The sequence below is a fragment of the Anomalospiza imberbis genome, chromosome 12 (assembly GCF_031753505.1).
Source record: "Anomalospiza imberbis isolate Cuckoo-Finch-1a 21T00152 chromosome 12, ASM3175350v1, whole genome shotgun sequence".
NCBI lineage: Eukaryota > Metazoa > Chordata > Aves > Passeriformes > Viduidae > Anomalospiza > Anomalospiza imberbis.
The window spans coordinates 19819728-19844307 of NC_089692.1; the positions used below are offsets into that span (position 1 = coordinate 19819728).

Genomic DNA, 24580 nt, shown 5'->3' on the forward strand with positions numbered 1-24580 from the left:
GTTCTCACCTTCCACGGGTCCTTCCTCAGCTGCTGGAATTCTTTCATGGGGTTATTTCAAAGCTGTTGTCACTGGGGAAAATAAGAGTGTCCAACCTTGAGGAGGATCCTTTATGTGAAACCAGGAATTTTGGGATGCTGTCCATGATGTCTGGGAAGGGCTGGAGGTGACAGGTATGGGAACTGCCACTACTGTCCCAAGTCCCACAGCCTCCTTCTTGGAGATACCAGTTCCACTTCTTTTAGTCAAATCCCACTGTCACTGCCCCAAAACAGCCCCCAGGTTTTACCAGCAAATCCATGGGAGTCTCGCTCACTTCCCCTGTTCCAGAGTTCCCCATTTTCCTTTGACACATTCCCAGGCTCCCCTCGGCCAGGCAGGGCCGTGTTCTCCTCACTGCTGCACTCAGGGCAGTTTGCAGGGCATTAACCTTGGCTCTAAGTGTTGGGAATTGATCTGCTGCTTCCCAGTTCCAGCATTCAGCTCCCCAAATTGTTGGTCCCCAGGGACCAATTTGCCACCGAAATAATCCATTTGTCGCTGCAGGATTTGAAATCAAGGCTCCACTGCTGAGCCAGAGCCTGGAAATGCAGCCGGAGTTCTTCCACGATTATTAGTTCCGTCCATTTCAGAAGCTCCTCTGCATGGAGGGTGGGATGATAACAGAGCCTCGGGGGCAGAGCTGGAAGGCTTGAGAGGCTCAGCTAATTGGAAATTAAAGACAAGAAAGAAATTCTTTGGACTCTTAGGCCAGGAAGATATTGAGCTTTTAGCGTTCAGCGTAATAAACATAAAGGAACATCGCAGCCCTGAACTCCAGCATTCCTTTGGCATTTCTGTCTCCTAGCTTGAGAACAGAATCCACCAGCAGACCAGTTTGGCTGCTGCAGGACCCTGAGTGGGCAGGAAATCCCTCCAGCCCCACTCCTGCCCCAGTTCCCAAGCTGGGAAGCTTCAGGCCAGAAGTTAGGATGGTTTTTAAGGGCAGATGTGGCCCCTTTGTGCCCCGAGTGGGCAGTGGGGGCTGCAGGCACCATCCCCACCCCTGTGCTGGCCCTGGTTCCCCCCAGCCTCTGAACTGCACTGTGGGGGCCGGGAGATTGATCCATGGTAAAAATAATTCCAGGAAAACAAACCAAGTTATTTTTAAGGCCAGTCAGTCCCATGATCCAGGAGGTGAATCTGGGAGAGTGCCCCAAAGCAAGGTGCTACTCCCTTGGCTTACAGGTGAAATCACAGACTGCATTGCTGATAAGTGAGTTTATTTTTCCTCATTAGTTCTTCACCTCACAACTTTTAAATCTGTACAATTTTAAGAAAGGCATTCATTTAAAACTCCTCCTATTATCCAGCTGAAAAGCAACTATTCCTATTTAAATTTAAAGCAGAAGCTTTGTCACATTAAACCCTGATTATTTATTATCTGCTACGTGTCCTTTTATTCTGAACAAACACGTCATGGCTTCACTAACTTGCTTTCAAGTGCAAAATTTCCCTCCAGGATCTGTGTCCTGAGAGGACTCCAGGAATGAGGAATGAGGGTTTGCTGTGCTGGGAGGGGGGACAAACCCCTGGCTGCTCAGAGCAAGCTCCAGGGGCAAAGCAGGATCTTTCCAAAGTGCAGCTGTGAAAGAGAAAAGGAAGAAGCAGCAGGCAGAGACAGGGAGGAGGTGTCCAGAGCAAATTCTGGGGGCTGAGGAGCGTGGCCAGGCCAGGGCCCAGCTCGGATCCTGGGGGAACTCTTCCTGAGCAGCACAAAACCCACCAGTGCTGTAACCTCGCAGCGCTCTGAGGGCTGACAGGATTGCCAGGGAGCTGCAGCCATGGACTCCCTCCTCTGGTGGGAGTTTTTCAGTGAAGGCAGGGCTCTGGCAGTCCCAGTGACAGAACTGTGGAATCAGTCACCGAGCTTGGAAAAGACCTCGGAGATCATCGAGTCCAGCCCTCGGCAGCAGCACCACGGTCACCCCAGTGCCACATCCACGTGGTTTTAACACTTCCAGGGCTGGGCACAGCACCACTGCCCTGTGCCAATGCTTTATACCCTTTCCATGAAGAAAATTCCCCGATATTCAACCTGACCCTCCCCGGCACAACTCTCCTCCTGTCCCCATTCCCTGGGAGCAGAGCCTGTCCCCTCCTGTCAGGAGTTGTGCAGAGACACAAGGGCCCCCCTGAGCCTCCTCTTCTCCAGGCTGAGCCCCTTTCCAGCTCCCTCAGCCCCTTCCCGGCTCCATTCCCTCCTCTGGGCATGGAGAAGCCCTAAAGCAGAGGTGGAGCAGCCCCAGCAAATGGGGAGTTCCTGGTTTTATCTGGTCTCCTGTGCTGACAGACCCACAACTGCTCCCAGCCCTGACCTCACCCCGAGGGAGCTGCCGGCCACATCTCCCAAGCCTTGAGCTGTGTCTAAACAAGGAGAAATGTTATGGATGAGCTGGAAATGCCGTGATATACTTGAAGGACAATTAGGAACATCCTAAGAAATGTGGGCTACAAACAAATGCCACTTGCAGATGTGCAGGGATCCCTGAAATGATGGCTGGGATTTCTGAGAGGTGCAACAGCAAGAGCTGAGCCAAGTGCTGTTCTCATTCCAGTTTAATGGGATTATCCAGCTTCATGAGACACACACCAGGAATTCCTGCGGAGGGGATTACAGGTACATAAACCATGGGATGGGGTTTGGGATTACAGGAGGGTGGAAAAGCAGCTGAGAGCCAGGAGCACCACAGTTGGCACAAGAGCAGGGCTCTCAAGCAGCTCCAAGCTTAGCTGGGGAGGAATTTGAGCTGTTCCAGGTACAGAGCACCTGGATTTTCCTAAGGCAGCACAACATCACACAGACAGGGCACATGTACTGTGGAAAACACTGGAGGGGTGGAAGCAGAGCTGTCAGTGGGACAAATGGAGAATCATGGAATGGTTTGGGTGGGAAGGGATCTAAAAACTCATCCTGCTCCAGCCCCTGCCATGGGCAGGGACACCTTCCACTATCCCAGGCTGCTCCAAGCTTCTCTGGGCACCCTGTGCCAGAGCCTCCCCACCCTCACAGGGAATAATTCCCTCCTTACATCCATAATCTTCCCCTCTTTCAGTCTGAACCCAAACATGCTCAGGCTCCCTCCAGCTGCTGCCCTGAAGGCCCAGAGGAGGCTGGTTTTGCTCCAGACAGGTTTATTGCAGACAGGGAAGGGTGTGGAACAGGCTCCAAGGCAGAGCAGGGAGCTGCCCTGTGGGACTGAGCAAAGGCTCTGTGTTCCCCAGGAACTCTGGCTAAAGGAGAGCCACAGCCAGGCTGGGGAACGTTTGCACAAGGAGAATTCCTCGGAGAGCGTGTGCTGGAAACGGGGTCAAGAGTTAAGGGCTGATGCCAAGGGGCTTTTCTGAGCCTGCACTTGGCTGGGCCCAGAGCACGAGATGGGAAGTGTGGCTTGGACCAGCTTTAGATCCAGATTTCTGGAAATTAAGGAAAGCCCCAAAATGAACAGCTGAACCCCAGCTCCCCACAAATGTCCTGCACAAACTATTGGCAACAGAATCCTGGAATGGTCTGGGTTGGGAAAGACCTGAAAGCTCATCCAGTGCAATCCCACTTCCACTGTCCCAGGCTGCTCCAAGTCCTGCCCAAACTGGCCTTGGACACTGCCAGGGATCCAGGGGCAGCCACAGCTGCTCTGGGAACCTGTGCCAAGGCTTCACCACTCCTACAAGGAAGAATTCCTTTCCAGTATCCCATCCATCCCTGCCCTCTGGCAGTGGGAAGCCATTCCCTGTGTCCTGGCACTCCAGGCCCTTTCCCAAAGTCCCTCTCCAGCTCTCCTGGAGCTCCTTCAGGCACTGACAGGGGCTGTAACCCCAATCCAACACTTACCTGAAGACAATCCCCACCTTTCCTTAAACCATGACCTAGGGAATGTTTGCAGCTACACATGGAAGGAATTCAGGGCATTCTCCCCAGTTCCAAACCCCTCTGTTGTGAGCAGGAGGGATCCCTGGTTTGCACCCAGAACTCAGAAATTTGGGGAGAAAGGAAAAACAAGTTGATGTCCAGAGTTCACAATGGAAACCAAATGTTAAAACAACAAGCTACAGGCAAACAAAACATGGGCAGTTTGGGCAGGGCTCTCTGGCAGCTCTGAGTTTCCTGACCTGTCCCGTGGCTCCTGCTGGGGCACCCCAGTGAGCAAGGCTGGGTGGAAGGAGCAGGAGTGATCCATGGCATTTTGGAGCTGATGGCAGAGTCGTGGCTGTCCAGGGAGCTTATAGCTGACCCAATCCTCACTGGAGTTACCATTTAGGGAAAGAACTGGGGGAAGAGAGGAGTAGAGGCTAAACCCTGAGCACGAGGAATATAAACACTGTCCCTTTTGGAAGAGCAAGTGATGATATCATGCACACATCACACCCTTCCTGTGTAAACAGGAGTGCCAACAGGAGCAGGCATTGGAAACTGGATGTCCAGCTGCCTCTGGGTAGCTCTGGAGGGCTGCAGCCATCAGTGAGGCCAGGAGCATTTCTTAGGATCAGACTCTGGTGCTTTCAGGCACTTCCCAAGCTTCTCACAGCCTGGAGGAGACCAATTCTGTTAAAAACAAACAGAAATAGACAGAACGATGATTCACACCAAGTATCTGCTAAGCTCTCACCCCAACCAGCTCCTTATGATCCTCACAAAGACACTTTTATGTGCTGCTTGAAAAATGAAACTCCTCTTGCAGCCCAAGCCTCTGGGCTCATAAACTTCCCCACTCCAAACAGTGCTCAAATAAAAGCTGGGAAAGGCTACAAATGCTGTGCAGCAGATGATTCCCTCTCCTGGGACACACCAGTCCTTCCTGGCCTCTCCCAGCCCAGCTTGCTGGGATGCTGGTGACCCTCCTCTCCCTCCTGTGGTAGCACAGAGCAACCAGACCAGGAGGTTTTGGTGACACCCCCGGTTTTCCTGGGGTTCCAGGGGAGTTCCCATTCTCAGCACTGCAATATCCAGGCACTGTCCTGAGGAAGCAAAAGGCAGCAGAAGGCCAAGGGTGTGAGCGAGATAAGAATGCTGGTATTTTAACGAGTGTTTTGATGGATGAATCCATGGGCACATGGAGCAGGAAGCATTCCTGAGACACCTCTTCCAGTGCCTGCACACCAAAACTACTTGTTTTCCTTGTTTCCACGTTTCTTGAGCTACCTGCATGTGCAGAGCAGGAAAAGGAGATCCACTGCCAACCTCAGCTTCCAGAGGGATTAATGGAGGAAGGAATTGGTAAATGAACATTTTTAATTTCACAGAGGTTTTGCCGTTTAAAATGTGGGACTGTGGTCGTGGGAAGGGCAGATAACAATTCCCATTCTGCCTTCAGGAATCTTTTGTGCCTCCCTCTCTCAGGTCTGTCCATCCATGGGACATTCCTGCTGTCCCCTATTAAAGGCCAGTTCAACACTGACCTCTTGCCTTTCGTTTTGCCGATTTTCACCCTGCAAGTATTTATGTTTTCTTGGAATTAAATTCCTACGGAAAAGAAACCTTCAACCCCTGGAAAAAAAACCGCTGGAGCAGGTTTTTGTTCCATGGAGCTGACAACAGATGGCAGTGAGACACCAGCAATTCCTGCAGAGCAGCAGACACAGAGGGAGCTGTGCTGGAGGCACCTCTGCACCGAGGGCTCCGCAAGCTTTCAGAACAATTAATGTCGTTTTCTAAATCCGTTCCTCTGCTTTGAAATGTGCAGCCACGGCTGGAAAATTCAGAGCACTCTGCAGAAGGAACCGAGAGCCAAAGGAACACATGCAATGAAATGTTTGCTCTTTTGAAAAAGCAGAACAATAAACGGTCTGTGCTGCGCTCCCGCAGTCCCAGTCCCGCTGCTGGGCTGTGCTGGAGCCCTGGGGACACCACGAGTGCTCCGAGCCAGGCCGGCCCCGAGCTGCAGGGAACAGCTTCTCCCACACCTGCACAGCAGGAAAACCCAGCAGAGCTGCCGCTGGGGCAGCTCCCCGGACACTGCTCTGGGATCCAGCACAGATGGGCTGCAAACACCTCCCTGCTCCTGCTTCCTCCACTCCTCTGCAGGAGCTGCACAATGATCCATCTGCTGTCCTGGAACCCTGCAGTGGCTGGGAAGGGACCTGACAGCCCGTCCAGTGCCACCCCTGCCATGGCAGGGACACTTTGCACCACCCCAGGCTGCTCCAAGCCCTGTCCAGCCTGGCCTTGGGCACTGCCAGGGATCCAGGGGCAGCCCCAGCTGCTCTGGGCACCCTTGCCAGGGCCTGCCCACCCTCACAGGGAACGATTTCTTCCCAATATCCCATCTAACCCTCTCCTCTGGCAGTGGGAAGCCATTCCCTGTGTCCTGTCCCTCCGTGGCCTTGGACACTTCCTTGAACACTTCCACACACTTTGTTTATGTGTAAGTAAAGACAATTCTCCTCCTCTCTCCCAAATACATCAAACAAAAACCCTTATCAAATAAACAGGTGACAGGAGATAGTGTCAGTAAATTATCTTTATCTCCCAGCATCCCCCAAAACCAGATTTAGCCTCCAGTCCAGCCCAGCAATGTAATCACTCCCTAAAGGTTTGCTTATCTTCATTTCTGGTCTCCAAAGGCAGCAAGCTGCTGCCTGGTATTTTGGTGTCGTGACCATGGAGTTATCCTGTGAGGAGTGTACACAGATTGGAGAACTCACCGTGTTTCCTGCTGGGATTGAAACACTTCTCCTGGGACTAGGATCCCCCAGCCCACTGATGGCCTTCAATTTGGGAAGCACTTTTGGAAGAAATGCCTTTGCCTCTGGCAGCAGCCAGGCCCTGGGGACAGTGCCTGAACCCAAAAGGTCCCAGAGGAGCAGAGAACAGTTTTTATTAAAGGAAAAGTTGAATAAGGAAAGAAAATAACACAGAAACAATGGGCCCTCAAATCTTTTTCCTATTTAACATCCAAAAAAAAAAAAAAAAAAAGAGATGGGACAAAGCTAAGGGAGATCTTTGCTTTGTTACTGAGGGGACACAGCTGCACGTTTTGTTCTTTGCTGGTGACAGACCAGAGGCAGCAGGTTCTGACTGATTCAGGAGATAATTTCTGCATCAGGAAGATTTTGCCTGTTACTGTTTTGTAACAGCCTGTTACAAGAGTTTGTCTGTAAGAAGATTTTGCCTGTTACTATTTTGTCTGTCAGCCCACAGACACATTCCCTCAGACTACACAACCTCCTGTCAAGTGACAGCCTCCCCCAGATTATCCAGTTTCTCTCCCAGGTTCTCTACAAACCAAGCAGTGTTTGACAGGGAAGCCAAACTGTAACTTTCCAACAGGAGACTTGAAAGAGAAAAGAGAACTGAAAAAGTTCAATTTCAATAAAGACTTTGGAAAATTCAGGCATGGGGGGAATTGGAGGAGACAGAGCAAGACCAAAGGTACACCACTGAAAATGAACAGTCCCATAGAAGACTCAAAACAAAGAGGGCAGGGATAGATGGGATATTGGGAAGGAATTCCTGGCTGTGAGGGTGGGCAGGCCCTGGCACAGGTGCCCAGAGCAGCTGGGGCTGCCCCTGGATCCCTGGCAGTGTCCAAGGCCAGGCTGGACAGGGCTTGGAGCATCCTGGGGTGGTGGAAGGTGTCCCTGCCATGGCAGGGGTGGCACTGCATGAGCTCCAAGATCCCTTCCGAACCACTGCAGGATTCCATGATTCCAGGATTTTGAGAATTGCAGAAGGGGATTAGAAAGGGGAAGAAGGATCTGCCCCGTCTCGTCTCTAAGCAAGGAAGTGTGACCGTGCATCTTTTCCCCACCCCTTCCCAACACTGACACTTTATGAAACCTTTACAACATGCATTTTAATCCAAGGATTGCCCAGTGCATTTGTGCTTCAGGCACTCACCATGACAGCCTGGTCACACACGTTCAGCTGGGGCTGGCCTGGCACCAGGGTGGCCTTGTGCTGCTGGACCAGCCCCGAGATGTGCTCCACGGCCCGCTGGTATTCCTCACTGGCAAAACTGCAGGGGGAAAAGCACAGGGGTTACTGCTGGGGCTTCCTTTGGTGTCCACATCACCAGGCTGGGCCACGAGGAGGAGGAGGTGTGGAAACATCCTGCCAGCTGCCCACGGGTCTGTAGGGAATGAAATCCAGGCTGGCAGGGTGCAGGTGCTCTGCTTAGGGCAACAAGGATGGCAGTGGCTTATCCTCCCCAGAAATCACCTGGCTTCACAGCAGCTCAGCTTCCCAGACTGCTGCTCCAGGGGCCCCAAATGTCTCCTCCTCGTGCAGATCTGCTAGGAGCTCATGTGGATTCCCAAGGGAATTGTCTTAGCAAATCAAAGGGCATTTCTGGGCTCTCCTCGAACTGTCCCTTCAATGATTATCAAGGGACACTTCCCAGACACAGGACAAACACTTTCCCAGACAGCTTAGGACAGAAATTTCCCAAGGCAACCCTTCCAGCGTGTCCCACCTGAGGCCAGCAGCTCTCCACACTCTCCCCCCACTCTTCAAGAGCTCTCCTGGAACACCCGCCCCGGGCGGAGGCGTTTGTTGTAGGGAAGCAAAGGGAATGTCAATATTTTGTTTTACAAGAGTGTTCTCAGGAAGGGTTTCAAACACAACCCCGGGCCAGTTAAACTCCACAACCACCAAGGAAATGAACTAAAATTATGCAAACAGAGAGGAGAAGAATAGAAGGGCCTCGTCCAAGATGAGAATACCTCCCCCATTCCACAAAATGCCGAGGTTCTGCCCCATCCACATTCTTCCATTACAGCTTGATTATTCCAAGCTGGGAGCTATCTGCCATTCCCCAAAATGTGGTTATCAACGACCAGAGCCTGACACAACTGATTCCTCCAGCAGGTATTTGCTGGAGTGGCTCAGGGTGCACTTCACTAATATCTCAAGTATTTCTAAAAAGCAGGATTCCTATCAATGATCTCTCTTTGTCCATCACCTTAAGAGTCACTTAAAAAAACACCAAAAACGCCACAGAGAGCGGCAAATTCCTTCTGAAGATAAAAGAAACAATGCAGCTGGGTCCTGACCTCGGGCTCCCTCTGCTCCCAGGCCAAGCTGGCCACCAGCCCCACACTCCAGCTAATTTCCTTCTCTGCAAAACAATCACATTTGGAAGGCCAGCGATGTGCCAAGCGCTTCCAGTAAACCCTATAAATATCCCGGCTGGGCAGGCAGCCAGGGAGAGGCTGATTGTGGGGCTGGGCTGATAGAGAGCCGGAAGGGAAGGTGGGATGAGGAGCTGGAGCTGCTGCTCTCACACCCAGCTGCCTGGATCCTGGTGGAGAGAGCTGAAGGACCACCCTGAAACCCAGAGGATCCTGAGAAGCTCCCGAGTTTCACAGAAGCCGACAATCCTGGAATGGTTTGGGTGGGAAGAGATTTAAAGCCCATTTCATCCCACCCCCTGCCATGGCAGGGACACCTTCCACCACCCCAGGCTGCTCCAAGCCCTGCCCAGCCTGGCCTTGGGCACTGCCAGGGATCCAGGGGCAGCCCCAGCTGCTCTGGGCACCTGTGCCAGGGCCTCAGCATCCTCACAGCCAGGAATTCCTTCCCAATCTCCCATCTAACCCTGCTCCATGGAGGTTGGTTTTCTTTTCTTGACCCCATGGAAATCCCCATTCTGTGGGGGTTAGTTTTCCTGCCTTCATGGCTCAGCTTTTCCTCGGATATTCCTGTTCAGCTCCACAACATGCCCCAAAATCCCACATCCATGGATTTGTGAAGTATTTACTGACTGCACAGGAGTTAAAACTGCCTCCAGCCCTAAGCAAGTGCATTTTGAGACAAAATCTGCAGGAGTGCCTGGAATTTGCATGTAAAATGGGGATAATTACCTCATGGTAATCAGTCGGAGCTGTTAAGGGAGCTGGGAACCTCTCCTACCTGGAGTCCCATTCTTTCCTGCTATGCACATACAGGCCTGGGCTGCAAGGCCAGGTTTGCTGCATTCCCTGCTCCAAAAAAAGGTGGAATTATCTGTCCAGGTGTCTGGGCACCATTGTCTGGGAGAGCTGCCTCCGGGGTGAGCTGCATTTCGTATTCCAGATCAGCAATCCCGGGAAGGAGAGCTGGGAATAGCAGTGCAAGAATGAGAGGGTGAGCAGGTGGTGTTGTGAGGAGTTTGCTAAAAGAGATCCCCCAGCGTCCATGAAATTATTCCACGCTCAGAAGGAGGGAGCAGAGTGGACAAAGTCCAGGGTCATTACACTAATTGACACTTTACCTCCGGGAAGTCCCTGGAGATGCAATCAGGGCTGGATTGGAGCGAGGGGTCCCAGGCACAGGTGTGGGCTGTGCTTCCTTCATTTACTGTAATTGTGCCTTGGCAATCTGCTCCATCCTCCCCCCACAGCTCCTGGAACCTGCTCTGCTGCTTAACCCCAGCGTGCCCTCCCAGCAAACCCAGCTCTGCAGGGAGGAGTCAAACTCTGCTTTAATCCTGTGCTCCTTGGGCTTTCACCTTCGGGTGCTCTGCCATCCGTAAATGCACCCTCAAATAGATCAGCACCCAAACAAATCCAGGAGCATTTCCAGCAGGATTTCAGGAGGTTTGTTTTACACCTCATCCTGCTGATTCACAGCGCAGTGTCTGTCCTGGGAGTGATGGGGCCGTGGTGAAACTGAGAGGACTGGAACAAAATGGGAATGGTATATTATAAAATCTCCCATAATAGGATTCACAGAAGCCTGACAAAGGGCTCTACACCAGGCTGGACAGGGCTTGGAGCAGCCATAGGTGATGAACTTTAAACAGGACGAGCTTTAAAGGCCCATTCCAATCCAAACCATTCCAGGATTCCATGATTCTAGGAACAGCAGCTCTCAGATTGATAGGAAGTTATGGGAAGAGCATAAAACGTGGCTAATGATACTTTACTTCCTTCTCCCCTGGAATTATTTTAATTAAAACCATTATTTTTAATTCTGAAATACACCCAGATTCTGATAATTTGATTTTATCTGCTATCAGTGCTTTGAGGCTTCGCAGCCCCGTGGTATCCAAGTCTTGATCTTGTCTTATTACTCAGTCTTCCTCAGTTCCTCTCTCCTATTATCAAGTTTATTTGCAATTTAAGGTCTGCACAATGCAGGAGGCAGAGACAGGTTTGGGGCTCTGCTGCTGGAATTACTGGAGAGACTCAGAGGAGCCAAAGGAAAGCAAATGAGGAATCAAAGGGTGAAGATGGCCCTTACCCCAAGTCCAGCAGCATTTTGGGGCCAGATGTATCCCTGGAGGCATGAAGGGCATGTGGCTACTGGGCCACGGGAAACCTTGGAATTCCAGAATCACCCAGGTTGGCAAAGGCCCCCAAGATGGGAGAGCCCAGGCTGTGAAGATCAGCACACTCCTTGCAGCAAGGAGATGTGGTGGTGCTGATCCTCCACCTGCTCACCTATTTTCATGGAAGTTTTCCCTCCCCAGCTCCCAGAATCCTGGCTTTCACTGCCAGGAACCCCACACTGAAATGGCTAAGGGGATAAAGGTGGAGTGTGTAGTAAAGCCTTCATCTGGGGGTGAACAGGTGACAGGAAATAACAGCTATCCACGGATCCTCCTGCTGGCTGCCCCCTTGCTATTCCTGAAGTTTCATTTTCAGTGCATTCCTGAATCACAATTTATGTACTGTGCTCTTCAGGCCACTTTCTTGTGGCTGCAGCACTGCCTAGACCTGTCTGTGGAGATGATGATGAAGATGATGACGTCCATGTCAAAGTGCATTTTGCATTTTTTCCAGTTGGTTTGTGCAGCTTTTTTCTCCCAGTATTCCTTTTCATGCAGCATCACTCCACCCAGAACAACCTGAGGGCTGTGTGCTGATGAACCATGAGCTCCAGGTGGGTCCCAGACCCTGGGAAAGGACAGCCACAGACCCAGAGGTGTTTGTGTCCATTCCCAGTCTCCAGGCTGATGATTCTCCTCCACAGGTGGATTTTATTTCCCTCCAGCTGGCTCTGTACCAGTCCCACCTTGCTGCAGCCATTTCCAGCATGGCTGGCGCTCCATGGTTTTACTGCCACCTCTGAGGCTCCTCAGCCACAGTTCCCACACTTTTAGTGTCACTTCTCCTGTGGCAGCTGCTAATTCACCCCTGCAATGCAGCTGGTACCATTTCCCTCTTTTCCAAGATGAGGAGTCAGCATCTCCCCTGGGCACAATCCTTGCTCTTTGTTATTATTCACATCTTCCCCCTGTTTTGCACCTTCTCTCTCTTCCCCACAGCCAGGTTTGTGCCCTGAGCACCAAGGTGAGACTGGCAACTTTTCTGTCAGATCCTCTCCCCTTTAGCTTCCCTTCAGGAGCTCCTTCCCTTTTTTTCTGGCTCCATAACCACTGCAATTACCTCTCTGATGATTTCCTGAATTTTCCATCTGCTTGAAATAGGCACTTGTGAGCTCTCTTCTTAATTAATGTGTTCTAAAATCATTATGTTCATCAACCAAGCCTTATCACTTCCATTTTCTTCCATAATAGTAAAATCCATTGCCCTAAGTAAAACACAGGAATTTTGATGTTCATAATTCAATAAACTCATTGCTCAGAGCAGAAGCTGCTACAAACCTGGAGTAATAACAAGGTGTGAGCAGGCTGTACTTACCCTGTCCTCACTTGTTATTAAGCTTTGCACCTCTGGCTCAAACTGGCAGCATTTCAGAGAATGCTGTTATAAATTCTTTGGCTTCAAAACACTTTTTCTACTTCAGGCTGCATTAGGTATTTTACTAACTGTATTTTTAGCTGTGCCAGCTTTGCTTTATATATATATATATATATATTTATATATGTAAATATATAAATATAAATATAAATATATATAATCATTATGCGTTATTTTAGTAAATGTCTGTATAAACAATAGTCTGACTCAGATAATAAAACTGACAACTGCTTGTGAAGATGGTACCAAGAGATAATTTTACTGAATTTGTCACACTGGAGAAACAAGTTCCCTCTGTGGTACTTAGCACACACACCACAGCCCCAAGATAACAGAATCTGGCCAAGGAAAAAACCTATCAGATCTTTTAGTTCTGCATTTGGATAAATTTGGTAACAAGGGCAGTTATTGCATCCAGTGAGGAAACAAAGCCCTGCTTAGACTCAGGGAAATGCTTCTGCTTTCTGTGCTGCCCAACACACATTCTTAGTTACAGTTTAAAGTTGAGAGCTAGAAAAAAAGAGATTTTCCTGTCCCCAGCCTGCACTGATCTAGGTGACAAAAAGGCCCAAAGGGTTCACCTCTCACCACCAGGGATGAGGTGACTCCTACACAAGGGTCTGAAGGTTTCCTACACAAGGAATCTAAAGGAAGGAATTCCTCCCTGTGAGAGAGGTGAGGCCCTGGCACAGGTGCCCCGAGCAGCTGGGGCACCCTGGAAGTGTGGCCAGGGTGGACAGGGCTTGGAGCAGCCTGAGACTGTGGAAGGTGTCCCTGCCATGGCAGGGGTGGCACTGGATGAGCTTTCAGGTTCCTCCAACCCAACCCATTCCAGGATCCCAGGCTATTTCAAGGCAAAGGAGCAAACACAGCTGTGTCCCTTGGCAGAAGATGGGGGGCAGGGCAGCTCCAGCCAAATCCAGAGGGGCAGCAGCAGGACGAGAAGTCCCAGCCATGGTGGGGGGGCTGCTCCCAGAGCAGCTGAGGGCAGGGGTGCAGCACAGGAAGGGAACACATGGGCAGGTGCTCAGCACTGCCAACGTGTCCCCACACGCTGACAGGACCTGCCTGGAATTGCCTGAGCCATTTTTCACTGCATGTGGAGCTCCTTTTGCTGGGACTGTTTGCAGGCAGGCTCCAGGAAATGCAGTGAACAGTGTGAGGAAGAGGAAGGACTTGTCCTGCCTCACCAAGAACCCCAGGGAGCTGAACATGTTACTGCTGCCTCTGGGTCTTGCAGGACTTGCATCTTCAGGGATCCCTTTAGCAGCCCAGAAGAGTGAAAAGCTTTGCTTGATTTTTGGAAAAATAGGTTATCTCTATCCACTCATCTTCCTAATAGAGAGTAACAATCATGGAATGGTTTGTGTGGGAAGAGACCTCAAAACTCATCTAGTTCCAACCCCCATGAGATGACTCAAACAGTGGTGGGCTTGGCAGGGCCAGGTTAATGGCACCTGATGGTCCTAAGGGTCCAATCTTAAATACTCCCTGAATCTATAAAGTTGCAACCTTGTCCCTGTGTGTCCTGCACGTGCAGTGACACGACCCTGCAAGTCAGGGGTGTTGCTGCAGGTGACTGAGCTGCTGATTCCTGGGATTCCCTGGCTCTGAGATCCCAAATATAGAAGCAGTGATTCCCTCCGGAGGTGCATGTGATGCCAGGCCCTCCTGAGCTGCAGTGACACCCACTGCTGGTGGCTTTGCACGTGACCCCAGTCAAACTCATGTAAATCAAGAAAGATGACAGATTATTAAAATCATTTCAAGGGAGAAGAAAAGGCTGCACTAAATAAGGAATAAATGTAATAAAAAGTGAGCAAAAGCAGGCAGGGAGAACAGAGCCAGCACGTAGGGACAGACAGATGCAGGCTGGGAGCAGGATGCTGGATTCCCTTTGGAGAAACATTAGTGTCGGGACTCCCAGCAGGCTCCCTGCCAAGGGGGATAATTAAGCTAAATAAAAATACACACCAAGAACAGCTCCACAAATGAGGATAATTTAATTACCACATTCGATAGAGCAGACCCACTTCCCATGAGTTTTCCATTGTGACCAGAGAGGAGACAATAGCAGCAGAATGTGCTGGAGAAAGGAAGAGTGCTGTGCTAAAATGAGGGTTTCTATTAGGGGCTGCATAATAAACACCAGCCCAGCTCTCCATAATCGGGTCATAATCTTGCCATAAAATTCAATCAAGGCAACAGCTTGTGAATATCCAAAAAATCAATGCAACCATATGAGAAATGATTGCAGTCGGAACCCTGGAATTTATTTCAATGCTCACTCCACGGTGGTGGGAAGGAACAGTGGAATCACAGGGAAGCTGGTGCTGCAAACACCTCGGAGGGAACAGCTCCTCTGCCTCAAATCCAGAGGAAACACAAACAGTATCAGAGAATCCCAAAATCACAGAGTATTTAGGGCTGAGAGTTCTAGAGCTCATCCACTGCAATCCCCTGGCAAGGCAGGGTCACCTGGAGCAGGTGACAAAGGTGACACACACAGCAGGCAAGCTACAGTTCAGTTACTGCTACCCATTTTTTGATTTTTGGAAAAAGAGATTATTTCTATACACTCGTTTCCTAAAACAGAATCACAGGATCCTGGAATGGTTTGGGTTGGAAGGGACCTGAAAGCCCATCCAGTGCCACCCCTGCCATGGCAGGGACACCTTCCACTGTCCCAGGCTGCTCCAAGCCCTGTCCAGCCTGGCCTGGGACACTGCCAGGGATCCAGGGGCAGCCACAGCTGCTCTGGGCACCCTGTGTCAGGGCCTCAGCACCTGGCAGGGAGGAATTTCTCCCCAGTATCCCATCCATCCCTGCCCTCTGGCAGTGGAAGCCATTCCCTGTGTCCTGTCCCTCCATCCCTTGGGAAATGAACCAGTTGTTAAAGTGCCCAGGTCTCACCTGGAATCCCAGCCTGGTTTAGTTTCACTGAGCTGTATTTACAGCCCTGGGGCTGCAGCTGTGCTTTGCTCATTAGTGCTGGAATGCAGTGGGAGCAGAGCCCCCGAAGAGCTTTACCCACTGCTGATGCACCTCTAAAGTGCTCTGTTAAGTGAGAGAGAATGGAAATACTTTCCCTCCCCTCCTCTCTCCAGTGAAAACACTCAGTGGACAGCACAGGCTCATCTCCTCTGGAAGGAATGGAGCGAGTGTGTCCACTCAATTATTCAAACCAGCTGAGTAATTGCAGCCCTGTCAGCTCAGGAAACATCTCTGCCTCTCCAGGCTGCTGCACAAACCCAGTTCTGGGCAGGCAGTCCCAGCAGCTCTTGTTCCTTCTTGATTTATTTCCACACTCTCCCTGTCAGAACCCCTGGTGAGGGATGAGGCTGCGTGTCCCTGGATTTGCTGCAGGGAGGGAGGGAAGGAGGTGTGGACACCTTGGGAACGTTTTTGGAGGTGGCAGGGCTCTTTGTGGGCTCTGCTGGCTGCTGACTGCATAAATCCTTGTGGGAATCTCTCAGGGCATGGTGTGTGCCAGAGATAAATATTACAATAGCAGGCTTAGAGGAAAATGGATTGAGACAGCCAGGAGAGCCCGAGGAAGGAGCAGGATTGGGCACGAAGTCCTCCGCTAAACACCCTCTGGAGAAGCTCTCTTAGCTGGGGTAGGAGACTGGAAGGTGACCAGTCCGCCCTCCAGAGATTCCAGCAGCACACAGCACTGGTTGTTCCTTCCCTGGCCCCAAAACTCCCAGCTCCAAGGCACAGCTGCCCAGCAGCCCTGTTTGAGTGTGCTGCACTCAGCCCTGTCCTGTCCAAAAATTGGTGTTTTCCTCCTCCCCGAGGAGCTGCAGGACGCAGAACAGGAACAACCAGGCTGACAAGTCCATGTGCACACCCACCTCACCCGACCACCTGAAAACAAGGTTTTTGTTCCTTCTCCAGAGAAAAAGCCAGCAGGAAAGCCATTATTTCCCAGCGTGGCTTTCTGGGACAGTTCTTAAGCAGATTTCAAGAACCAGCAAATAACTTTTGAACAGTGACACTGCTGAGTTTTCATGACAGCCCATGAAGTGGCCCACCTTAACGGGTACTTCTCGCCAGGGTCCCTGCCCAGGTGGAAGAGCAGGGGCAGGTGAGTGTGTTCCTCCTGGGTGTGTGTGGTCACTCCAGCCACGCTCTGGCCAGGACAGAAATCGATGCCCTGCAGGAAAAAGGAGAGAGGTCATCAAAGGTGATGCAGGGCAGGCAGCAAAACTTGACTGATGCCACTTTCTCCAGCAAAACACCAACAAACTTCAGGATTATTTTAAACCAAGAGTCCACTTCAATCCCCAAAACACATTCTGAGCTGGTGGGGTAAAATAAGGTGAGCAAGTGGTGTTGCACTGACATAGGAGCTGAAGCAAGGCTGTGTATTCTTGTCTTATAAAAATATAATCTCAATAAAATATTCATTAAAATGAAATGGCAGAACAAAAGACAAAGTGGTGGAAGCATTTAATAATAAAAATTCTGCATGTGGAAAGGATTTTCTGCCTGGTTTTTCTGGCTTTGGAAGGCCCCAGGAAGAGGGGATTGCTTGACACTTCTGATTAAAACCAAAACCCCAGGAGAGACATCCAGACACCCTGAGAGGCAGCAGGCACCTGAAAACTCCCCTGGCAGTACCTGAGGGATCAGTTTGTCTGAGAAATGAAAGCAAACGGGTTAATTTTATAAAAATTGGTGTATTTTCACTTTGATTCATGGCAAGCTGGTATTGAGGGACTCACCTGGGCATGACAGTGGGGATGGGAGAACTGCAGGAAGGGGAGACATTCCCACATTCCTGTCCTGACCATCTGTGGGGGCACAAGGTGGCATTCTCCCTGCAGCAGCAGTGGGCTTGAAGGGCACAGCTACTGGGAATGTCCTGGGGCAGCAGCTGGGAGCAGCAAGGGGTTAAATGCTTGCTGGGCACCAGAGCTGCCAGCTCCACCTGCCCCCCTGCCCTGCCAGCCCCCCTCCCTCCCTCCCCAGCCCTGATTTGCCAGTTGGGAGCTCCCTAATCCCTGGGCTGTGGCCTCCAGGGCCACCAGAGCCCATTTAAACCCCGGCAAGAGCCAAAAATGCAAAAGCACTCATTTCCCTGGGCAGGCAATAAAGCAGGGCCCCCCAGCCCAGCCCAGCCCAGGCAGGCCCAGCCCCAAATGGACTTGTTAAAGCTGGGTTTTACAATTCCAGCTCCCACGCTGTTCCTCACAATCCCAAACTGCCCCGAGACACGGACAGAGACATGGAGAGCAGGCAAATGGGAATGGTTCAATGGAAGTGGGAAAGCAGCTGTAGCATTTGCTTATAAAACAAACTGAAAAGGCTCTCTACAGATGTTGGTGGGATTTGATTGGCAAACAATTTTCTAAAAATATCCCCTGTTTTTAATGGACAGCTGGTCAGTGGAGCAGTTAATATTCTGCTTTTCAATAAAGCAAGAAGTTTAGAAGCCCATGAAATCCCATTTATCTGCACAGGGCTATAGATTCCTGAATCACTGACTGGAAAAATAAGGGAGTTGCTCGATAGGTTGGAGTGGCCCTACCAATAATGGACTTTAAATGGATACAAAGCTGATTGACCTTCCCACCCTGTGATGCCACAGGCCTCTGAAACACACAGGGAAAAGAGATTTTTGTGGGTTTTTTTCCCCATAAAAGGACCAGTTAATGAAAAGGTATCAAAGCCTCCATAACATCCAAATTATAATTTGGATGCAAATCAAACAAGCAATTTAATTAAGAGCCTGCTAATTGGTACAATGCTCCTCGGCTGCAAATGCTTCAGTGTGAAAGATTTTCGTCTCTTGGGTGTTTGTTTAGACATTGCTCTGTTTCTATTTTATCTTGTGCTTCCCAGGAAATCCTTGCAGCCCAGACTCCAAAACACAATCCCAAAGATTCCCAGGAAAGAAAATGCTGGGACAATTTGCCTGATGCCACCAGCCCAAAGCCACCTGCCATTCTAATTTAAGCACTCAGTGCCCCCTTGAAAAGCAGTCTAGTGGAGAAAAGTCAAATAAATAAATAGGTAAGTAAATAAAACCCCAATAATACCATTGTGGGACATTTCTAAGGCATTCCAACTTTATCCCTGCAAATAAAATGGAATATTGCTATTTTTATGTACTCTGTGAGTCAATATTCAACCTGCAGAGAGAGCGTCAAAAATTTTCTATCTATTCATCAACAATTTAGTAAAAAAAATATAAATATATAAAATTCAATATTATTTCTTTTGGATAGGTAGGTTTGGTGATGTTTGGAGCTGGAAAAGAGCCAAGAGCTGCCTAAGCCTGTCCTACCCAGCAGGATAGCACCACCCAATCCCACTCTCCTCTTATCCCTAAAAGCTGTTTATTGTCAGACTGTTCACAGCAATATGCAGGGATCAATAATTTAAGCACATTCCTAATTTTTGTCTCTGCTCCCTATCCAAGGCAATGGGTGGAGTCCCCATCCCTGCAGGTGCTCAGGGAAGGACTGGACGTGGCTCAGTGCTCACAGCCAGGGACTGGTCCCAGGTTGGCCTCCACGACCCTGGCGGGCTTTTCCAACCTCCAGGGCTCTGGGACTTGCAGGGCTCACCGATCAAACACAGCACAAAGGCCACTCCCCGTGTTTCAGCAAACTCTTGGAGCTTTTCTCCTGCACCACAAAAGCCTGAAAGCCAAACCAGAAACTCCTGTCTGGAGCATCTCCTGCCTTCTAAGGGAGGCCATAGAGAGCATCAAGAGCAGCTCAGCTCACTGCTCTTACCATGTTTTGCACCACCAGAGAAACCTGTTTGCTGCAGCAGACATTCCAACAATCCTTTCCTTCCATTATTCTGATTAAAACATGACATTCCCTGCCCACCAGGTGAGCCTTCCAGCGATCACCATCCCTGTCCTTCTCAGCACTCACACAGCCCGGGCTGTTTTTCCATCCCTGGGATGCAGCAGCCTTTGGTTGCACAGCTTTAATTTCCAGAGCAAATGGCCCACAGATGCTGTGTCAATATAGACATGAGACAAACACAGCCGGTTGCCAGTTTGGGCTCCCTGCCAAGAGATGGAATCACCACTTGTGTTAACGGGAGCCCTCTGGCAATTCCTCAGCCTGGCTCCAGCCCAGCAGCTCAGGCTGGCAGGAGCAGGAGCCACCCCAGCCCAGCTCTGCCTCCTCGCTCCCCCAGCACCACCCAGGGCACCAAAAGCAGCTGAATACTGCAAGGAGAAAAGCGCAGCTGTCAATTAAAGCCTGCAATGTCATCTCTTGCTGTTTGCCACAGCACAGGTAAACGGTGCCCTTGGCCTCCTGGCCATTCCCGGTGAAATCCTCCTTGGGATGAGCCTGGATGGTGCCAGGCTTCAACCCCGTGCACCCAAAATTGCTTCTGATGTGTTAAGAGGCTGGAAGAGCCCCCAGGGATGGGCAGCCCCAAGGGATGATGGGCAGCCCCTGGGGATGATGGGCAGCCCCCAGGGATGATGGACAGTCCCCGGGGATGATGGGCAGCCCCTGGGATGATGGGCAGCCCCCGGGAATGACGGGCAGCCCCTGGAGATGATGGGCAGCCCCCGGGGATGATGGGCAGTCCCTGGGATGATGGGCAGTCCCTGGGATGATGGGCAGCCCCTGGGATGATGGGCAGCCCCTGGGATGATGGGCAGCCCCTGGAGATGATGGGCAGCCCCTGGGGATGATGGGCAGCCCCTGGGATGATGGGCAGCCCCTGGGGATGATGGGCAGTCCCTGGGGATGATGGGCAGTCCCTGGGATGATGGGCAGCCCCAGGGATGATGGGCAGCCCCAGGGATGATGGGCAGCCCCTGGGGATGATGGGCAGTCCCTGGGATGATGGGCAGCCCCAGGGATGATGGGCAGCCCCCGGGGATGATGGGCAGTCTCTGGGATGATGGGCAGCCCCAGGGATGATGGGCAGCCCCCTGGGCTGATGGGCAGCCTCCGGGGATGATGGGCAGCCCCAGGGATGATGGGCAGCCCCAGGGATGATGGGCAGCCCCCTGGGCTGATGGGCAGCCTCCGGGGATGATGGGCAGTCCCTGGGATGATGGGCAGCCCCCGGGGATGATGGGCAGCCCCTGGAGATGATGGGCAGCCCCCGGGGATGATGGGCAGTCTCTGGGATGATGGGCAGCACCCAGGGATGATGGGCAGCCCCCGGGGATGATGGGCAGTCTCTGGGATGATGGGCAGCACCCAGGGATGATGGGCAGCCCCAGGGATGATGGGCAGCCCCCGGGATGGGCAGCACAGCGAGCTCCGATCGATGCCTGGTTCATATGCTCAGAGGACCAAAATCAAATGTCATTATTTGTGGGGGTTCTACTTGACTTCACATCCCCGGTGCAGAAAAGGTTTTATCGATCCCTTCACGTGCAGGAGAAGGGCAATCTCAGAGCCTGACTGGAATAACGCCTTTGGCATTTCGCATTAAAACAACAGCGCCTCCACGCAGCCTTTAGAGCCACAGGAGCCTCGAGGAATCCCACTGAAGGCTCCGAACAAGCTCACAGCACAAAGGTTGATGTTATCAGCCCCTCTTCCACAACCAAAGGGCCTTTTCCACGTTTTTTCCTTCATTATTTTTTCCCCTTCTTGCATCAGTGCTCTTGGGAGGCACAAGGGCTGTTTTGTGCTGGATGCTTTTGATGGGAGGCAGAGAAAAGGAAATTTCCTTTCTCCTGCTACCTCCCATTCCCGCCTCCTCTACTCAGCACTAAATTAGGAAATTCCTGAGGACTTGCTGCCTACTCTGGTAAATTTATAGGAAACACCCATTTTTTACTCTTTTAGACCCCTACTTGCAAAAAAAACCCAGCATTTGACAGGTGACTGCCAGTAAAAGTCGTGTGTCTTCACTGTCCAAGAGGGATCTCCCCAGGTTTATCCTCAGCTCTCCCTTTGCTCCTGCACACGTGGCAATTTTCATTACTGCTCATTTTTGCTACAAGGAAAAAAAGGTGAACAACAATGGAAAAGCTTGATATCCACCAGTCCTGGAGCAGCAGGGGCTCAGCCCATGTGCAGGAGGGAAATTTTTCTGCCTTTATCAAACTGTTTAAAAATACAAACACATTTTTCAAGTCAGGCTTCCTTTCATCTCCCTCTGTCCCATTTATCACCTCTTGAATGTCAGAGATGTCAAATTATGCAAACATGAGCCACCTATATAGATGGAAGGCAGGTAAACAGCTCCAAATAAGCCTCCTGTGCAATCCTCAGGGAAAATGTCCCACAAAATGCTTACTCCCACTTGATTCTGTGGAGTGAGCCTTCCCTTTATGCCTTCAAGAGACCACCCCCTCAAGAATCAAGAAATCCAGTTAATCCAACAGAAAAGGCAGCATCAAGGTATCCTCCAGCACTGAGAGAAACTCCAAGACTTCTTGACAGGAGTCAGACTAGGAAAAAAATTGCTTGGGGGTTAAAAAATAAACAAACAAAACCTGGGAAGAACAGAAGAGCACAATTCATCTGTGTGTCAGATGACAAGCCCTAATCCCAGGCCATAAGGCAGAGGATGCAGACCAGTAAGGGCATGTTGCTGTCATGGGACTGCAGGATGACAGCAAACCTGTGTGCTGCCTGCACGGGATGTTTCCAGAGTCAATATTCCGAGTGCCAGATGGAGAGGAGCCTCCAGAGCCCTGTTCTGCTTTGCTGGGCTGTGCTTTCTGCAGGCTGTGTCTCCCTGGTACATTTTTATTTGTGTGTACATCCTTTATTACTGAACCAACTCACACCCCAGTCAAACACAGCTTTCCAGGTGAGGGGCCACATCCTCCCTCACCATCCTGGTCATCCCAAACAGGCTCAGGACAGGCACCAGCTCCCCATTTTCCAGTATCAGCATGAAAATGGGGTTCTGGCTGCTTTAATGAGATAATCCCATCTGAAAGTCGAACAAAAATGTGGATGAAACCCAGGGCAAATTTACTGTATCAGTGCTTTTCCACACAGTCAATTACCAAGGGAACTCTGAAAGTGAAATGAGGGCTGGCTAAACCCTGTCTGTAAAAACCATGAAATATTCCCCTACCCATAAAACAAACCCCTCCAAAATGTGCAGGCAGCTGTTTTGCTACATCTGACCAACTTAAGCTCTCTTTCCAATGGATGACAGGAAAACTACATATTCCAGGTCTGAGTGGGGACCTTCACACAGAGAGTTTCATATCTGGAAGTCTCACTGGATTCACAATGAGGAAAGACCTCTAAAGATCATACAATTAACAAATCCTCATTAGCTGGAGTTCTACTGGGATGGCAAGCCAACCTTATTGAACAAACAGCCAACAGTCAGAATTCCAAATGCCACAGATGTGCATGGATTTATAGTTGTTTTTCAAATGGAATTAGCAAACAAAGTGGCCTTTTTGATTCCAGAGTCCAATATCAACACAGCTGGGAAGCCCAGTCACTGAAAGAGGGAACTGTGCTGTAAGGTGAGCTTAGAAACTCCTCCAGCAGGGCTGGGAGCTGTGGAGCTGCTCTGCATTCTGATTTATTTCTATTTTTAAACTTGCGAGGTTTGTAATTAATGGCTCGAAGACATGAGGAGAATTGGAACAAATCTCAGCCTCAGCTTCCTCTGCGTGTTGTTAATGGCTGCTCTGGCCACTAATGTGCTCCAATTTTCCCCACATCAAGCTCATGTGATCCAAGCTGCAGGAAAGAGAGTGGATTTGTAATCGTCTCTCTGATGTACAGGATAATTGCTGACTTTTATCAGACAGCAGTTAAACAAAGACTCGGAAAGAAATAAATACTCCTTAATTGCAGCACTGCCACTGCTCACAGTGGGAGAGCCTCTGGAAGGAGTAGCTGGTCCCCATTATCACTGTTCCACACTCAGACATGTAGGAATGAGTTGAGTTCCATGCAGGGGTTTATTTATTTGCCAACTGGAAGTGTGGGTATGTGCTTTTATCACCACGGAGAGCAAGAATTCCTGTGGGAATCTGCCACCCCTACACCCAAACACGCAGACAGAGGAGCTCCCAGTTCCTCCCACCCAGGGAAAACCCTCCACGGGTGATAAACAGGTTTTACTCACACACAAGACAAATAAATGATCTCATTTTATCTGTGTGGAATTAGCACTGAGACAGAGCATAAAAAACATTTCTAGAGCCAACTTTCCTTTCCTGCTTGCTCCCTGTAAAACAAGCTTTGACTCCTGAAGCACTGCAGTCTGAAAAAAGACAAACACACATTTACAGCCCTGAATGGAAATGACTCCCTTGGAGCTGACACTTCCTTCTACCCCCAGGACATCCCAGTGAAAGAATCCCTGCACTTTTATATCCACAAATGTCACCAGCACTTAGTTCTGCACCTGTGATGCCTTGAGGACCTTCCATAAGTTAAAAAAAAAAAAGCATAAAAAAAAATAAACCATACAAACAATCCCTCCCCAAGCCCAGGCTGCTGTCAGGATTGCTGAGAGCTGGGCCTCAATGCTCTGGGTTCCTGTCTGAAGGGAGCTGCAGCATGGCACACGTGTGAAGCTGCCACTCAGCAAATGCCCCAGAGTTTAGGGCCAACAAAGACACAGAAAGTAAAGGAAATAATAGTGCTTAACATCTAACTGAGGAGATCAGCCAGGAGATAAATAAAATAAATAAAATGTTGTACATAGTGTGATGTGGGCTCACACAAGTGCTGATAACAGATTAAACACGTTTATTTCACTGTTTTCAAGCACTGCTGTATTTTCCACTGTGCCTTTCCTACAGCTTTCCTTTTAAGCCATCACAAACCCAACAAACTCATCCCAGTTCCATTTCAGTAGTTCAAAATAGGTGTTTTGTGCCAGGAATTGTGAGACTCGTGGTCAGTGTGGCATCAGGCTCCAGGCTTTCCCAGAATATCCTGAGCTGGAAGGGACCCACAAGGATCAGGGAGTCCAACCAGAG

At 50.3% G+C, this 24580-nt stretch overlaps 1 protein-coding gene across 1 annotated transcript in view; it reads right to left on the reverse strand.

Annotated features, from left to right (window-relative positions):
• Nucleotides 1-1245: 1245 nt before the first annotated feature.
• Nucleotides 1246-24580, reverse strand: part of GALNS (galactosamine (N-acetyl)-6-sulfatase) — a 44273-nt gene continuing 20938 nt past the window's right edge. The window contains 3 exon segments of the mRNA XM_068203222.1: nucleotides 1246-4582; nucleotides 7877-7994; nucleotides 16701-16822. Of these exon segments, the coding sequence (XP_068059323.1) occupies nucleotides 4496-4582; nucleotides 7877-7994; nucleotides 16701-16822 (327 nt within the window). The 3' untranslated portion in view covers nucleotides 1246-4495.